The sequence below is a fragment of the Pan troglodytes genome, chromosome 18 (assembly GCF_028858775.2).
Source record: "Pan troglodytes isolate AG18354 chromosome 18, NHGRI_mPanTro3-v2.0_pri, whole genome shotgun sequence".
In the NCBI taxonomy this organism is placed as follows: Eukaryota; Metazoa; Chordata; class Mammalia; order Primates; family Hominidae; genus Pan; species Pan troglodytes.
Window position 1 is genome coordinate 10,353,504 of NC_072416.2, and position 17,826 is coordinate 10,371,329.

At 42.2% G+C, this 17,826-nt stretch overlaps 1 protein-coding gene and 1 long non-coding RNA gene across 46 annotated transcripts in view; one reads left to right on the forward strand and one right to left on the reverse strand.

The window, feature by feature from the left end:
* RBFOX1 (RNA binding fox-1 homolog 1) overlaps positions 1–9,280 on the forward strand; it is a 2,477,231-nt gene extending 2,467,951 nt beyond the window's left edge. For 31 of the 45 annotated variants that reach the window (XM_054668820.1, XM_054668821.1, XM_063796601.1 and 28 more), the window contains 2 exons: positions 4,987–5,062; positions 6,558–9,280. In XM_054668820.1, coding sequence (XP_054524795.1) covers positions 4,987–5,062; position 6,558 — 77 coding nt within the window. In that variant the 3' untranslated portion in view covers positions 6,559–9,280. Of the gene's footprint in view, positions 1–4,986; positions 5,063–5,424 lie in introns of all 45 variants that reach the window. The other 14 variants (XM_054668819.2, XM_054668822.2, XM_054668831.2 and 11 more) reach the window with 2 other exon arrangements.
* LOC129137392 (uncharacterized) overlaps positions 1–17,826 on the reverse strand; it is a 66,565-nt gene that overhangs the window by 11,069 nt on the left and 37,670 nt on the right. The window lies entirely within an intron of this gene.

Consider the following 17,826-nt stretch of genomic DNA (forward strand, 5'->3'; position numbering starts at 1 on the left):
CCAAAAGTCTGGGCAAGGAGGGAGAGATTGGTTTGTGAAATACCATCTAAGAAGCCATGTATCATAATCTCCTCTATCTGTAGGTGGCTTAATATTTACCTGGTTTTCTTGAATGCACCTTGAGTTAGGTAGGGCTCAGTCAGAAAACTACTGCTTTACAAATGAGGAAGATGAGGCTCAGAGAGCATGCTCTGTCCAAGTCATGAGAGCAAGGACATCATAAAAGCAGAACTCAAACCTGGATCTTTTTGCCCCAAGTCCTGAATCTCCAAGGCCTCGGGTTGCTTCCCAGTTTTAACTTGTTGCTAAAGGTCAAAAAGATGAGGTCTCATGATGGTTGCAAGCCATGGTGAATTAGCCAGGAAAGCAGTCCTCTTTTATATCTTTGTTTAGTTTTTCCCTGAAGGCTTTTGATGAGTTTTATGGCAACTTGGCCAATGTTTTGCAAACTCACAGAAATGATGTAAAAATTATACACTATTTCTAGAGTCCCCAGAAAGTTTTCTTCTGTCTTGAAGCATCCTGAATGTGTCTGGGAGCAGCTGACCCAGAATCTTCAAAAAGCGTATCTGAATGGGATCATAATTACAGGCATGAGTCTCTCTCCCAGGCCCCATTTCTCTTTTCACTCCTTTGTCTTGCTGCCTCCTCTCTTGCAGTACCATTGGCCTGCCCCTCTCTACCTGCACTGTTCTAGACATTGGGGATGCAATGGCAGACAAAATAGACACTGCCCCAGCCTCCATGGAGTTCTCGTTCCAGGAGGGTGAAAGGCAAATGATCAGGTGGAGTGGGAAATAAGATTGTTAGAGTTGCTATACAACATGAAGGGGTAGGGATGAAGTTGAAAAGTGCCCTTAAAAAGAAGAGCAGTCATGCTGGGTGTGGTAGCTCATGTTTGTAATCCTAGCACTTTGGGAGGCCAAGGCGGGCAGATCACTTGAGGTTATGAGTTTGAGACCAGCCTGGGCAGCATGGTGAAATGCTGTCTACAAAATACAAAATTTAGCCAGGCATGGTGATGATGGGCGCCTGTAATCCCAGCAACTGGGGAGGCTGAGGCAGAGTCGCTTGAACCCAGAAGGCAGAGGTTAGAGTGAGCCGAGATCATGTCACTGCACTTCAGCCTAGGTGACAGAGCAAGACTGTCTCAAAAGAAAAAAAAAAAAAAAAAGGCAGAGAGCCAGAGAAAGAAGCATCTGTTCATCTCTCTAGGGAAGGGACATTTGATTTCAAACATAAAAGATGAAAGTCAGGTGGAGGGTGAGCAAGTGCCAAGACTAAGCAGAGAATGGATTTGCATGTGTGCAGGAACGATCAAGAAAGCCTGTGTGGGACAGGCATGGTGGCTCATGCCTGTAATCCCAGCACTTTGGGAGGCCGAGGCAGGAGGATCACGAGGTCAGGAGATCAAAACCATCCTGGCTAACACAGTGAAGCCCCATATCTACTAAAAATAGAAAAATTAGCTGGGTGTGGTGGCAGGCACCTGTACTCCCAGCTGCTCGGGAGGCTGAGGCAGGAGAATGGCATGAACTTGGGAGACAGAGCTTGCAGTGAGCCAAGATTGTGCCACTGCACTCCAGCCTTGGCAACAGAGCAAGACCATCTCAAAAAAATATTAAATTAAATTTTAAAAAAATCCTATGTGCCTGGAGCACAGTAACCAAGGGAAGGAAGATGAAGATTGAAAGAGGGACAGAGGCAGCTTATTCAAGTTTGGATTTTATTCTAGGATCAATGGAAAACTATTGAAGGATTTTAAGCGGGGGATCATAGGATTAGATTTATATTTAAGTGGATAGATGGACAGACTTGAGAGATTTGATACATGTAAATAGCTGCTGGTTTGAAGGACCAAGAGTTGAAAAAATGAGACAAGATTTATGGCTGTTGAGTTGGTGTTGATGAACTAGTGTCATATATTAGTGTAGTCATCATGTGCATGGAGTAAAGTGGACACATTTAAGATTTCTTCTGAAATTACTGATGGATGGGAAGTGGGCACATGGAGATCATCATGATCTGACTGCACTACTGCCCACTTTGGCCAGGGATGCATGGTGTGGAGGATGACCATATAGCTGGTCGTGTCCTAACATGGCGACCGTAAGACATCTTCCCATCATTCCTGTGGACATCCTGGGCATTGCTGCGCTCTATCTCTGGGCTGTGCTTAGCCAGCTCTGAGGACATCAGATTGCTGACGTGCTTGGCATATCTGCTGCAAACATAGCACTCAAGTCCACATCTTCCCCAATAACCTTGTGACTAAATTGTAGTGTCACACAAGGGCGTGTTCAGAAATTAGCATTTGAAAAGAAGCCTCCTTGCTTTCAGTTTGAGCTGACATGGTCTCTTTTCCTCTGGGGAAATGAAATTTATTAATCATAATAAAACCATTGGATTCTGAAGGTAGAGGTCACCCTGAAGAGAAAACGAGGCAGCTCATTTCTGAGGAATAGTTCAGTGCTGCTGTATTTTCCTTCTGCCTTGGAAGAGAATACTGCCAAATTGTTACCTTGGGTTTTCCACAAAGGTTGAAACTATGCCCAGCGTTATAGAATTTACCACTGAAGTATGCAGTAGGAAAAGGTGGGAGCTACGCTTTTATTAAATACATTCAAATTGCCCATATAGTGTCTCACCACAGAGGAAACAGATTTTTCTCTGGACCAATCAATCACAGACTTCATTCCCTCATGAAATAAAGACCAATACCACGGTTATACTTTTCCTTTTATGCCTGTTACTATGTACTTGTAGTTAAGTGGGTAAAGGCCCAGGTCTCAGGAGTGACCTCTCTGAATATGTTATTTTATCAAAAACTTTTTCACACATCTGCCCTTGGACCGATACCTGTTTTTCCTCCCAGAGAGAAGGATAATCGTTGATTAAAGGCCATTTTTGATAAGAAGGACTGAAGGGTGTCCCCAAAGAATGAAAGGCAAGAGAGAGATGGCTGTCAGTTTCACTGACAGATTCACCTCAGAAGAGAGGCATCCCTTCATGTGATTGTTTGAGGATCAGGAGAATCCTCTTGAAGCTGAAAGCCTCATCTAGATTATTTGCACTCAAGTGCCCTTTGACACAGGCAGATGGGCTTGAGAGTTGGAACATGCCCAATGCAAACCTGGTATCATCAATTGTTTTATTCCACCTGGGGTCTAACTTGGAGTCTGAGAAGGTCCATCACGCTCTCTTCACCTTCCCAGACTCCATGGTGTGAGGGGGTCAAACATGGATTGGATTGGTATCACTTATCTACCAACCATGAGAAAGCTTGGAAGGAAAATGGGGGAAAACAGGAAAGGAGAGGGAAAAGGTACGTGCAAACTGGGCTCTAAGGGATGAGAGACGAGCTGAAGGTTGATAATACAGACAAACCATTTCTTCCAGCCTTGTTCCTTCATTCAGGAAATGGTCAAAGAATCAAAAAACCATGTCGATTCCAGTGAGCGTCTGATGCATTCATGCCGAGCTGCTGTGAATGTTGGTTGCTAACAGTACAGCTGTTCCCTTCTCCAGAAAATTGCCCCATGTCAGAGGAAGCCACTTTAACTCAATGGTGCATCACTCACCCCTCAGGAAAGCCCACAGCTAATGCTGAAAACTTATGTAGGCATTAAAAAGCCAACCCACTTGCCTCTAGGTGGAACCTGCTGTAGCATGAAACCCATAGGATCAGGTGGCAGATATTCGTCTCAGACCTTGCGTTTTTTTTTCCCGTTGCTCTGACCTACTTGCCCCTCTCTTCCTCTTGAGGACACCCCATTCGGTAAGTCACTTGCACAGGAATCTAGTCCAGTATCAGCTTTCAAGGAAGGACGTCAGCTTCAGTCAGTATTAAGATAGCAGCATTCAAACTATCTCCAGGAAAATATCTGGCAGGGCAAACAAGTACAGGCACAGGATACGGTGGACCAAGCACGCAAGTTGCCTTAAGAGATTCAAGTATCAGGCTGAGTGCAGTGGCTCACGCCTGTAATCCTAACACTGAGAGGCTGAGGCTGGTAGACTACTTGAACCCTGGAGTTTTGAACCAACCTGAGTGACATAGCAAGACTTTGTCTCCCCCCTCCCAACCTCCCCCCCCAAAAAAATAAAGATCTGCCCTGTCTAGTTATGCGACCTTGAGCAAGTGACTTCACTTGCTGATTCCTTTAAAAAAAAAAAAAAAATTAACTTCCAGATATTTAGTAGGCATTCAGCACATTTGGTTTCCATCTCTTCTCCATTTTTATTCTAAAGCCTATACCAGAAGCTATAGCAGGTAGTAGGATGGTAGAGAGAAAAACACAAAGATGAGTAACTGTCATTAAGATTTGTTGTTTCGAATGCCTCTCCCTTCCCAGAACCTGGCCATGGATGAATGTGACAGAAGTTCTGGAATAATAGGATCAAAACCAAATCAGTCTGATTGAATGGGAATGGGAATGGGGGTCCCACAGACCCTTTAAGGGTGCTTCCATTCAAATATACTTGTTCCTTTCCATTCTAAGATGGTGGACACTAACTTCAGACAGGTTCACTTCACCCTTTCTGATTCACCCTATTTCACTTGAATGGTGACAGCTGAATCAGGAGAAAAAGGCACTCTTGAGAATTAAAATACCCTCTGTGGGTGCTGGGCTTAATACTTGAAGTTGTTTCTTTCTTACCTACCTCAGTCTCTAAGGCAGCTACTTGAGCAGTGTAGAAACAGTATTATGGGGGGGAGGCAGGGAAAATCATATGTAAGTACGTGTGTATATGTGTATGTATGTATTTATCTGTTAAACATAGGAATAGCAACCATGTTAAACGCACAAAAAATGTATCATGTACAGATGAACTCTTCTTATATTACACAGCAGAGTAGAATTTGCTTCTCATTCGAAGATGAGTAGGGCCCCTGCATACTGTCTTGGTATTTTGGATTTTATGATTGTTATTGTTTTGTAATTGCATACTATGGATCAATCTTCACCTCTATTTTCCTTTCAGTTACGGACGAGTTTATGCTGCCGACCCCTACCACCACGCACTTGCTCCAGCCCCCACCTACGGCGTTGGTGCCATGGTGAGTACAAGTTTCTCCTTGTCCTCACTTCTTCCTGCCTCCCTTCCCTTTCCCCAGCTGGGACCTCAGTACGGGTTGACGTCCTCTCACTTCCCCTTAATTGAATTTGTCTCTTGTGCTAACAGCAGCTAAAATGCCACATTAATCCTCCCAGTAAACTTGATAAATGTCTTAATTTCTTGGCAATGTAGTGCATGTAAGTTATTATATTTCTAATTTTGCAAGTCTCACCTAGCAGAGCACTTACCTTAATGGAATAATTAGTCATTTTGATAATTAAATCCATCACTAACAGAATGCAGTGTCAATGCAGAACTTTTTTTTTTCTTTTTTTTTCCCTCCCTTGCTGCTCATTCACATAGCCCCAAGGTTCCAGCCCCAGCACAGACTTCAGAGGAGCTAAGCTGCACACTTCCAGGCCTCTGCTGTCAGGCAGCTGAGAATCTGACTGCCTCTCCTCCCCTATTACAATTCATGTTTAAAGTCATAGTCGCCCAGGAAAGAAAATAGAGAGGGGCACACTTTGTGTGTGTACCTAGTACATAAGAAAGTAGAAGGAATCAGCTGGGTTTGGGGGTTGCCTTTTGTTTTGGGGTAGGTCTGGGTTTTTGTTTTGGGAGGGGGTGGGGGGAGGGCAAAAACTGGGAGGTAAGGGTGGGGTGAACTTGCCTGTACTTGTTCAAACTTCTATGCACTGAAACTCTTGAGTACAGTAAGACGTGCCCATCACGTGAGAGCATTTGCAATCAATCATTACAAAGCTTTGGCATGCAGTTTTCTGCTTGGATCAAGAATATCAGTCCTTATCCTAAAAATGAATCCCCATAGGCATTCATTTGAATTGCCAATACTTTTAGAAAAAGGAAATCGTTAAGTGCCACCTTGTAGCCATTAAAACCATGGCCAGACAGTTCACTGAAGCTCAGTCCTAGAAATTCAGCCGTGATTTGGAAGCATTGTTTTGCACAAGCTTAATTACGTCAAGCAATTCATCTGTACAACTCCACAACTCCCTTCTCAAGATCACATTCCATACAGCTTGCAGAGCCAAGTCAAGTAAGAAGTAGATTGAGATTTTCATCCCAATTCTGCATTCAACAACTCTGCTTCAACACCTAGTCCACATGAGGAATGTGTTGGAGAGTTGAATTACATTCAACAAATTGTCCAAATTCAACCTCAAGTGCAGATTATTCTGTTACAAAAAAATGAGACAGTGAAAATCCGTCCATTGTCCAGCTTATAACAGAGTACTTTTAGCTAAGAGGACTGGCTGACAGAATTTGGTTTTGCAGGGAATTTCTTTAGGAGGAGCTATTGGGGAAGGTCAGGAATGGCCCTATCTTTAGTTCTCCAAGAATGACCTGGGATGGGTAGGGGGTGCCTCCATTTCGGTTGGTTTTGAGTGTCTATTTTTCACATTAGTCTTTTTGATGATCCACATGTTGCAAAAGGAAAATGTAAAAAACACACCCCTCAAATTGCTTTGTTTCAGAATGCTTTTGCACCTTTGACTGATGCCAAGACTAGGAGCCATGCTGATGATGTGGGTCTCGTTCTTTCTTCATTGCAGGCTAGTATATACCGAGGGGGATACAACCGTTTTGCTCCATACTAAATGACAAAACCATAAAAACCTTCCAATGTGGGGAGAAAGGAAGCTTTCCGAGGCCTGAGTATTGCAATACATGCAGTAGTACATCATTTTAGCAACTCTAAAAAAAAAAAAATACAAATAAAAAGGAAAAAAATTACATTTTTTATCTTATACCTCAGATATTTTGTTCTGTGTATTTTAATATTGTGGGTCTTTAATTTCTGAAGGTTCCGTAGTTTGGTTGCTGGCTGTAGGAGTTTTTGTGGTTGATCTAGACAGATGCTAGATAATGAATAAAAACTGGTTTAGGGCCATATCCAGAGTGCTATATTATGTAAATGAATTATATATGCTGAATATTAAGCTACTGGGGTTATCAGCTGTTTGGGAAGAGTGTAAGTGACTACAGTAGTCATTTTTTTCTGCATCTGCATTATTTTATTTTGTGAAAGGGGAGGTTGGGAGGGGCTTAGAGGATTGGAACTGGGGTTTGGCTGAAAGAAAAAAAAAAATGTAACTGATGAATCTAAACGACCCACTGCACCAACAATCATTTATCAATGGTTCTAAGTTACTCATTGCCAGTTCAAGCCAAAGGTTATGTTGTTAAGGGGGTGCTTCTAGTAGCACTTGTGCATCTGAGTTGAATGAAGCTGTGCAAACCCACCCTTTAAACCATTCCACCCGGCAGTATTCAGCTTCTTAACCAGTCGCTATTTAGGAAAAAAAAAAAACCCGCTAGTTAGGCCATCAACAAGCATTCTTTTTATATTTCTTCCAGTATAATAAATTATTGATATCATTGCTGACTTTTATATTATGGGAGGGAAAAAATAACATTAATAAAAAGGTGATAAAAAGCACTGTTTCTATTTTTTTCTTTTTTTCCAAAAAAAGAAAGTAATAAAAACTTAAATTCTTTGTACCAGTTAAAAAAAAAATGTATAAAATTTACATCTGTGCAGTGGAGTTGTTAAGTTCTAGAAACAGTCTATGAAGCTTTAGTTTTAGCCTAGTAGAACAACTGTTAGAGACAGACGTATAATTTTTATGGAATTACATGATAATCATATTCGGATTTATAGAAGCATTTTACAAGTATTGCAATCATTGAGTAGAGATAATCATGGTATTTTCATCAGCTTGGTACTTTTTGAAACGTGACTGCGTTGTGTGAACAATCTGCAATTTTTCAGTCCGTGAGATCCTGCCCTTCCACCTCTTTCCCATACCCCCAAGGATTATCTCAAAATGATCTCTTTAGTTCTGTCTCCAAGGCCCAGGACACTTGTCAGAAGGATGCAAAAAAAGAAAAAAGTAGATCCACCCTCTTCATCCCAAAAGAACAAAGTCTCCCCCCCTTTCTCGGATGCAGGGCCAGAGTGACACAGCCGAAAAATTGCAGTTTGTCTGTACTTCTGTTTGAACTTTCCACGTTGTCCTGTTTACAAGTTAACTTAAGTTGGGGTATCTGTCACGGGTCTTCCTGTTTTGTATTTAAATAAAAACAACAGCAGCAGGCTGTCCCTGAGTAGTTTTGCTGCCATAGGTTAAGTCCTCATGTGTACAGTGCAGGCCCTGTGGCACGCACTTCAGTAAGTTATCAACTCTCACCGCTGTGAACCTGCCAATCCGCTGTAACAACTCTGCTTTAAAACAAAACCAAACAAAACTTTAAAAAAAAAATGTGTGATCCAGCTTTCTCTTGCCATCCTATGTGCATGCCGTAAGATCAGTTGGATATTAAACCATCAATAAAGTTTCACAAGATTTGAAAACAAAGTTTCTGTAGCTTCGATACCTAAGACAGATGATAGTGATCTTGAAAAGAGAAAAGGGGGAGGGGGGAGCTACTTATCAGCCAAAAGCATATAAAGTGTTCTTTTCACCAGACTTCTTTGGGTGGGTGAGGGGAGGGGCAAGGGGGTGTTTTATAGCATCACTAAGACATTCTCATTCCCCCACCTGGAAAACAGTGTTATGGCAATGGGTGCCTGGTTGATGTTCTTAAAGGAAACGAATTATTCAAATACTATGACATCCTCCAGAGGGAAGAAAGAGTAGGAGCAGGGGGCTATGGAGAATACATTTCTCCCAATTGCCGCCTCAGATTTCAAAATCCAGAATTTGTATTGTGTTTCGAATCACAAACATAGAATTCTTACTGTGTTGGTTAAAGTAAAATTCATTTGCGGTTTTGATTTTCATCAATGAGCTGTACTTTCCCCCATGACTGTATGTAGTTTTAATAAAATCATTTAGAGTAAGTGAGTGCCAACCGATGTTGCAGAATCTTTTGTCTAGGCACTCCAAGATGCCAATAAGTCATTTTAAAATGTATGTCAGAGATGTAAACAAACATTTTGGATTTTTTTTAAACAGTATTTATTTGGAATGTTTTCATTTATCTAAATAACTATTGCTATTATGAATTATGGAAAATTAATATTATGTGTGGCATATAGTGACTTCTTAACACACACATCACGCAATCTGCAAACCCAGAAAATGTGTATATCTGTCTTTAGAAATTAGTGTTTATATCACTTACAGTGGTTTGTGAATAAAGAAAACTGGTTTGTAATATCAAAAAAATAAAAGCTTAGTCTGAAAAGGTACAAGTTGGTGTTCTGAGTTATTTGGCTTCCATGGGTTTTTCTCTCTCAGTGGGTAGATTTGTTATCCACAGCTGTGATTGCACTTGGGCCCGCCCGGGGATGTGGGGTGGGTGTTGCCCAAGTGAGCAGCAGGCTGCCCTGGCCACCAGTAGACCAGATGCCTCCTGCAAGTTCCCTAGTTTTCTGGATTAAAATCTTTCCCTTCCTCATTCATTTTCCCAAAGAAGTCAGTGGAACTCACCCTGGCTGTTTAAGAAACTGAACTAAGCTTAGCTATCTCCTAGCATGGAAGTGTCAAGTCTTCAGTTTAAAACAAAATACATCACTCATCTTAAATATGTTTGGGCTATTAGTTACTTTTTGGGAGACCTCGGATAAGATGAAAAAAATATAGTAAGTGCTAGAGTTCACATACATTGAGTGCTCATTAGGAGCCAAAAATCGTGTGTTCCTTATTTAAAAATCAGGGTTGAACTGTCCACCCCATTTAGTTACTTAATATCTTGATCCTATCTCATTATATCTTAATATTCCTATTAAGTTGGTATCACCGAAAGATTTTTAACATGTGCGTTCTAGAAACATATTCTGAGTGTGCACCCTGATTCTGTCAACTTGCTGGTGGCAATCCAGGATGAATTAAACCAAAGTGCTGTGCCTCAGTTTCCCCAACTGCACCTCAGGATCATCTCACTGACCTAATATTGTTATGCAGAAGAAAGCAATCTCAATAAAGTGCTTGCAGCAGTACTTCATAAACTGTAAGCTATTATCCACAGGTGAAGCAACTGAGACACAAAGATTCATTTCTCCAAGGTCACAGAGCAAGCAGGTGATCACCCTAGGATTCCAGAACGTGCACCCTTAACTGACGAGGCATGTTCTCACCTGACCAATAAGAACTTTATACATGAGCAGTTTAACCCTGTGTGCCACCTGCAGACTCTTTGTTCTCCAATCATTTTTTTTTCCACACTGCAGGTTGTCTTCACAGCATCTATCTTATTTCAGTATATTTAATCATCCCTTCTCTGTAAACTCCTTATATATGAAGACCATGCCGGTTTTATATCAGCTTGTATTGGCCTATGTCAACTGATCCTTAAAGATAGGGTTACCCTTATTTTATGAGGATAGGAAGGATCTGATAGGTCATATGATTTGCCCAAAGCTGTATCTAGCAAGTGTTGAAAGAGGGCACAACATGAAGAACTGTCAGACCCTGAAGTCTGTGCCCGCTTTATTATCGATGGTGATGGTGGTAGTGGTGACGTTAAATTTGGGATTCTTGTGCTCTCCTTACACAATATGTATGGATGTTAATTAAAACAAGTCGCTAGCTTTATCCTCACAGGTGGTGGGAGGGAGGATAAGGGTTTCCTAAAATACTGGTTTATACCTGAGCCCTTCTCCACTAAATAGGAGGATATAAGAGGTGATGACAGATACAGTTTACATTAGAATCTCCAAAAGCAGGCTGTTATCCAAAATAGAGAAGCATATAAATTTTATGTGAAATGTAGAGAAAATTGATGGCAGAAGCAAACAAGTTTAAGAGACCTGGCCAGTGCATGCAGATTCTTGCCATCCCACTCCTGTCCTCCCCCTGGAGTGTGGGCAGAGGTGAGAAAGGAAGCCCATATGTCATGCATATGCTTCATGCAGAAATAGAGGCTGGCTGGCATTTTCTGTGGACAATGCCTGAGGGGCAGCCATTGCTTCATCCCACTGGCTTTTTCTTTTTTGAGATGGAGTCTCGCTCTGTCACCAAGCCTGGAGTGCAGTGGCATGATCTCCGCTCACTGCTACCTCTGCCTCCCAGGTTCAAGTGATTCTCCTGCCTCAGCCTCCCTAGTAGCTGGGACTACAGGCACGTGCTACCACATCCAGCTAGTTTTTGTATTTGTAGTAGAGATGGGGTTTCACCATGTTGGCCAGGCTGGTTCTCAAACTCCTGGCCTCAGGTAATCCACCTACCTTAGCCTCCCAAAGTGCTGGGATGACAGGCACGAACCACCATGCCTGGCCAGCTATGTACTTCTTAAAGCAATATATTGAACAGTAAAATCTTCTCCATGTTAAACTAAAATATTACAGATACAGTTCAGTTAGCTTGGACCACTATCTTTAAGATCCCACTCAACATCCTGACAACTTTTATTACCTACGTCTTCTGAAGCCTGTTTCTACTTCCTGGGAAGTAGCCATTTTGGAAGGAAATGTAGTTTTTGTGGGCACACTCTCATGCATACACACATGTGCACACACAAGCAAAAGCATTTTACTGTTGAGACAGTGTCCATCCAACCTATGCGCTACAGATTTTCTTAGAACCTGGTGAACTTGAAAAAGCAGATTCCTAGACCCCTCTGCTTTCAGAAAGCATTTAGAACCTCTCCTAACCTCTTTCAGTTACCTCACCCATAAACTGGGGATAATTGCACCATTAACTTAAAGGGTTCTTAAAATGAGATGTATTAAAACACACAAAACACTTAACCTAACAAAGCATTTTCTCTAATAAATCACGTATATATCTATATAATGTACATGTATCCATATATTTTATGCATTTAAATATTTTAAAGATCAAATAATATACACATTTTGGCCAGGTATGGTGGCTCACGCCTATAATCCCAGCACTTCGGGGAGGCAGGCAAAAAGTGGAGGGTCACTTGAGCCTGGGAGTTCAAGACCAGTGTGGGCAACATAGGGAAGACCCTGTCTCTACAAAAGATTAAAAGATAAGCTGTGTGTGGTGGTGCACACCTGTGGTGCCAGCTACTAGGAAGGCTGAGGTGGGAGGATCTTTTGAGCCTCAGAGTGCAAAGTTGCAGTGAGCCATAATTGCACCACTACACTCCAGCCTGAGCAACAGAACCAGACTGTTAAAAGATATATAGTATATATAGTATACGTACATATACACATATGATATTCTACACTATGTTTATACACAAAACTCTATGCAATCGTATACATATAAATCTCTATGCATAGAGACCAACTGCTTTTTAATGTCTCTATGTGCATTAGCGTAACTACAATATATATATTATCAGAGCATAAATATATATGCCAATTCTTACAGAACATGTAGGTACTGATAGAGTAAGAGATCAGCAAGTGGGACTTATTACCATTATCTTAATCCTTACACCCTGGCAAGATAAATCCTATTATTTCCCCAGTCTACCCGTAAGGAACCAGAAGCTTGAGCGAGGCTAGGGACATGCCCAGGGCATATGGCTATTAAGTGGTAGAGCTGAATCACGGTCACCGACTCCAAAGTTGTTGCTACATGCTAAACACTTAGCATATATCCTGGCACTTAGTCCTTGCAGCAGCCTAGGGGAAGTAATTTACCCCATGTAACAAAGCATATAAAAGCCTTGGAGCTAGGAGCCAAAGCCAAAGCATTCTTCTCTTTACTGCACACTTCACTCAGATGTCTGGTTTTACTAGCTGCCTAGCGAGCACTTGTTTAGATGGTGGGGTATCAAGAGGGCCCCAGGGTCTTCCTTTGAGGGTGCACACCACCCCTCCCATGATGATTCCTCATGAAATCGAGCAGGTGCCTGTGACTTTGACATCCAAGCTCCCTGACTGAAATAGACAAATGGCGTGTTGCTTGAATGAAGCAAAAAGTCAGCGAGAGCAAGAGAATTCCCCAGGCTCTAAAGAAAAAAAAATAATGGCTGCAGGTAGAAAATAGAAGAGCAGAGACCCAGGAAGTAGGGTAATGGTGCTGCTGTGGGCAGGTGATGGCTGCAAAGGCGCAGAATGCAAATTGGCAGCTCATCAGCATGCAGACTCCAGCAAATCTTATAAAGCAAGTTAAACCCTGCACAAACCCCCTCCAAAAATCTGCCTTAAAGCAGACAGCAATAAAACTACAGGCCAGAAAACGAAGCCCTCACGCTTACATCTGGAAAGTCCAACTTTCTGCAACCACACCAAAAGTTGTCTAGAACTGAAAACCAGGTCAGAGGCACAGCACACAGCTTGACTTTTATCTCCCCCAAACACTCCTAGGCTGGCGAGTGGCATTGAAATTCATTACTGTAAGTAGGATTTCAGCAGCAGCCGAACTGCCGCTCAGCTGGATGGGGCTGTCAGCGTAACTGGCTTGCTGCTGCTTTTTTCCTTTATTTTCCTAAATCGCATGACTAGATGATGTATTTTTCTTTCTACTGTTTCCCTTTTTTTTCCCAAAGATCTGTTCTCCTCTCACCCCAAAGAGTGTATGAAGATGGGGGGTGGGGGGGTACACATTTTATGAGAAAAGGAAAAACCCGCAAAACTTTCAGTGTTAGTTACAACAAATACCGAAATTCAAACTGATTACGCCGTGCACGGTGGAAAAATCAGCTCCTCTTCCTAAAATTTTTCTGACTCTTCTAAGGTGATGGAAAGACACTAGATCTTTGTTGTTTCCATTAAGCCAAAGATTAAGGCATGTAGCAGAAAGAATAGAAAAACAGACAACAAGATGTAGTGGTTAGAGGTCTTTTTCCTCTTTTAAGTTTTATTTTTAGATACAACGTCTCACTAGAATGCCCAGGCTGGTCTCGAAATCCTGAGCTCAAATGATCCTCCCGCCTTGGTCTCCCCAAGTGCTAGGATTATAGATATGAGCTACCATGTCCCAGCCTTTGGCCTTTTTGTTTAAAAAAAAAAAAAAAAAAAGATTCTAGATGAACCTCACTTTAGATCCCACCTCTACTAGCTTCCATCTTCTTCCTAGCTGTGTGACTTTGGCAATTTCGCCTCTCTGGGGCTCACTTTTCAGATTATGGAAATGCCTCATTGGATTTTGATGAAGATTCAGTAAGATTGTGCAACACTAAGGGTTTGGGTCTGAAAAAGTTACTCACCCTTCACTTTGCGGGGGGCGGGGGGGGGAATAAAGACCCATGTTGAAAAGAGACACTGGCTTTTGTGACCACAGGAGAGTGTTAAGTGAGGTTAAATTTGGAAAACCCGGGAGGCTGGTCACCTATTGAGAGCTATTCTTGAACATTTTAATGGTTATTTGGTATCTGTGCCTACTCCACTGGCAGCCACCTATGAACCTGCGTGTGCTTTGCATATCTGCAATGCGCATCCACAAACGCAGAGAAACACAAGGCATCAGAGCCACTCTGCCCCATGTGTAAATCTCAGCTCCCCACCTTGGTTCTCAGCCAAGACGTCCAACCACATTAAACCCTCACATCCTCCTTAGTAAAACAGAAGGAAATATAATTACTTTGAAAGCCTACTGTCAGAAAAAAGTGAGATGGAAGATTTGCAGTAAATCTTCACCCCTCTTGTTTGCCTCAAGATATTTTTCAGCCAGGAATTTCTGTCACTTTGATATAGATTTGAAATGAAACAGAACAGTCAACTCCAATAACAAACTATTTTAGGTACCAAGACCCACCCTTTGCCTCACAGACATAGATTCTAGGGTTAGATAAGATTATAGAGATATTTTATGCTACAGAAGCAATATTCCAAAGCAAACTGGACTTAGTATTTTAAAACTCACTGAATACTGACAACTGAGTCTCCTACCAACTTGGTTTATCTTCCAACAGAACACTATCCATGTCCATATGGGTCTGTTTGGAGTTTGGAGAGGGGAGGAGAATTGAGCAGCCAAGGCTACTACCAACTGTGATGTTGGGATAAGAAGTCATGTTTCATATCCCTGAGACTCCCCAGTAGGCCATGGCCATTTTCTTCAATATCCCTGCCCCAATCTCTAAATTTCTGGGTACCAGTGCTAGGAAGGAAATAAATGTTCTTGGTCTCTCCACATCAGTCACAAGGATGCTGTGACTGAGTCTAAGGTGTAGGACGGAACCCAGCCTCCTGGTGGCTTTGGAAACCAAATGCCCCCTAAGATTCTATCGTTGGGTATGGACAGGTATTTACAAGATATTTGTTAACTTCCAGTGTTTGAAAATGGGAAGATTTCATAGAATGTGTCCCTTGAGAAGCTGTAAGTTTGGGAGCACAGTGTCCACATTCCTTCCTGGCAGCAGGCATCTAAACCAAGTAATGACTGCCTAAGAGAGGACAACAGCTCTGCCATTCTCCTAGAATGCCCACTCCCTTACTGCCAACCAGCCAGGAACTCAACAACGTGTTACACTGATAGATCCTGGGTCTGGAGGTAGGTTTATTACATAGAGATATTTTAATCTCATTGGCTAAGAATGAGAAGGTCCGAAGACGTCATTTTTTAACAGTATGGTCGCTCAAAGCTATCCTGTCTACAAAGCACAAAGTATAGCCCAGGCATGGTGGCTCACACCTGTAATCTCAACACTCTGAGAGGCCGAGGCCCATGGATCACTTGAGCCCAGGAGTTTGAGACTAGCCTAGGCAACATGGTGAGAACCCTCTACAAAAAAATACCAAAAAAATTACCCAGGCATGGTAGCATATGCCTGTAGTCCCAGCTACTTGGGAGGCTGAGGTGGGAGGATCACTTGAGCCCAGGAGGCAGAGGTTGCAGTGAGCCAAGATTACACCAATGCACTTGAGCCTGGATGACAGGGCAAGACCCTGTCTCAAAAAAAGGCAGAGGAAACTAAAGGAGGAGAGGGAAGGAGGTAATGGGAGGGAAATAGAAGGGAAGGGTTAAGGAGAAAAAACTGGACAACTCTTCCCATTCTGATTAATATTACAGACTTGAATGTGTAAAAGTAGTCATGATTTACTTCTCTAGTAATCATACAGACTTGTCACATTTTAATTTAGCCCAAGTTTAATATGATTTACTTATCTAGTAATCATATAGACTTGTCACATTTTAATTTTTTAGCCCAAGTTTGATTTTGCTTCTTTCAGTTTTCTTGGCCTTGCCTTCTCTGGTATAGATTTCCTCATGCTTTAAACTGGCACTGCCTACCAGAAATATAAGGCAAGATGCGTATATAATTTTAAGTTGTCTAGCAGACAAGCCACAGAAGTAAAAATAGGTTAAACTAGTCTTTTACTTAACTCACAATATTAAAAATAGTATCATTTCAACATGTTATGAATAGAAAAATAAGGAGACATTTTACATCTTCATACTAAGTCTTGGTACTTGGCATAAATTTCACACAGCACATTTCAGTTTGAACCAGCCATATCTCCAGTGCTCAAAAGCCACATCTGGCCAGGCACAGTAGCTCATGCCTATAATGTCAACACTTTGGGAGGCCAAGGCAGGGATATGATATGAGCCTGGGCAACATCGTGAGATCCCCGTTGCTACGGAAGACAATCAGCCAGGCATGGTAGTGCTGATGGATCCTAGCTATGTCAAAGGGCTGAGGTGGAAGGATCGCTTGAGCCCAGGAGTTCCAGACTTCATTGAGCTGATAAGTACCACTGCACTCCAGCCTTGACGACAGAGCAAGACAACTCCAAAAATAAAATTTCTTTTAAAAAGCTGTATCTAGCTCAGCTTGAGGTGCCCACATTGGATAATGCAGCTACAGATCACTGAAGAATGCTAATTATAGTACATTAGCCTGCTAAAAGACACTCCCACCAGTACCATGACAGTTTACAAATGCCATGGCAATGTCCAGAAGTTACCCTATTGTAGTCTAAAGAGAGAAACCCTGGGTTCCGGGAATTGCCTGCACCTTTCCAGGAAAACTCATGAATAATATACTTGTTTAGCATATAATCAAGAAATAACTAAGTATACTCAACTGAGCAGCCCATGCCGCTGTTCTATGCTGTAGCCATCGTTTATTCCCTTACTCCTTAAATAAATTTGCTTTCACTTTACCCTACGGACTCGCCCTGAATTCTTTCTTGTGCAAGATCCAAGAACTCTCCCCTTGGGGTCTGGATCTGGACCCCTTTCCGGTAACAGTCATAGAGTGAAACATTACAAATGTGCCTGACATACCATTAGGCGACCATCCTAACCTTGAGTATTAATGTCTGTTGCTGTAAAATAAAGTAGGCATGCTTAGTAACTTAAAGCACACATTTGAGATCTCACAATTTCCAGGGCTGAGAAGCCTAGGTATGGGTTAGAGATGGGCCCTGTGCTCAGGATCTCCCCAGCTACAACTGAAGTGCTGACTATGGCTGTGATTCTCATCTGAGGCTTGAAATCATCTTCCAAACTCATCAGGGTTGTCAGCAAAGTTTAGTTCCTCATGGAGGTAAGATTAAGGTCCCCACTTCCTTGCTAGTTGTTAGCTGGTGACTTCTCTTAGCCCGTAAAATCCACCAGCCATTCCTTTCAAGGCAGCCCCATAGAAAGTTTACTATGTGGATATTTGCACCTTCTTCCAGGTGAGCAGAGGTGTGCCTTTTTGAATTTCTTCACATTCTTTTAAAGTTTCTTCTAACTAGTTCAGGCTCACCCAGGGTTATCTCCCTTCAGATTAACTCTGTCCACTGATAAGTAACCTATTACTGCTACCAAGGGAGTGCTATCGCATCCTAGTCACAGACTCCTCCCATACTCAAGAGGAGATGACGCAGAGCTTGTTCACTAGGGTGCAGAAATCCTTCCGACCATACCTTGTAAATCTGCTTGT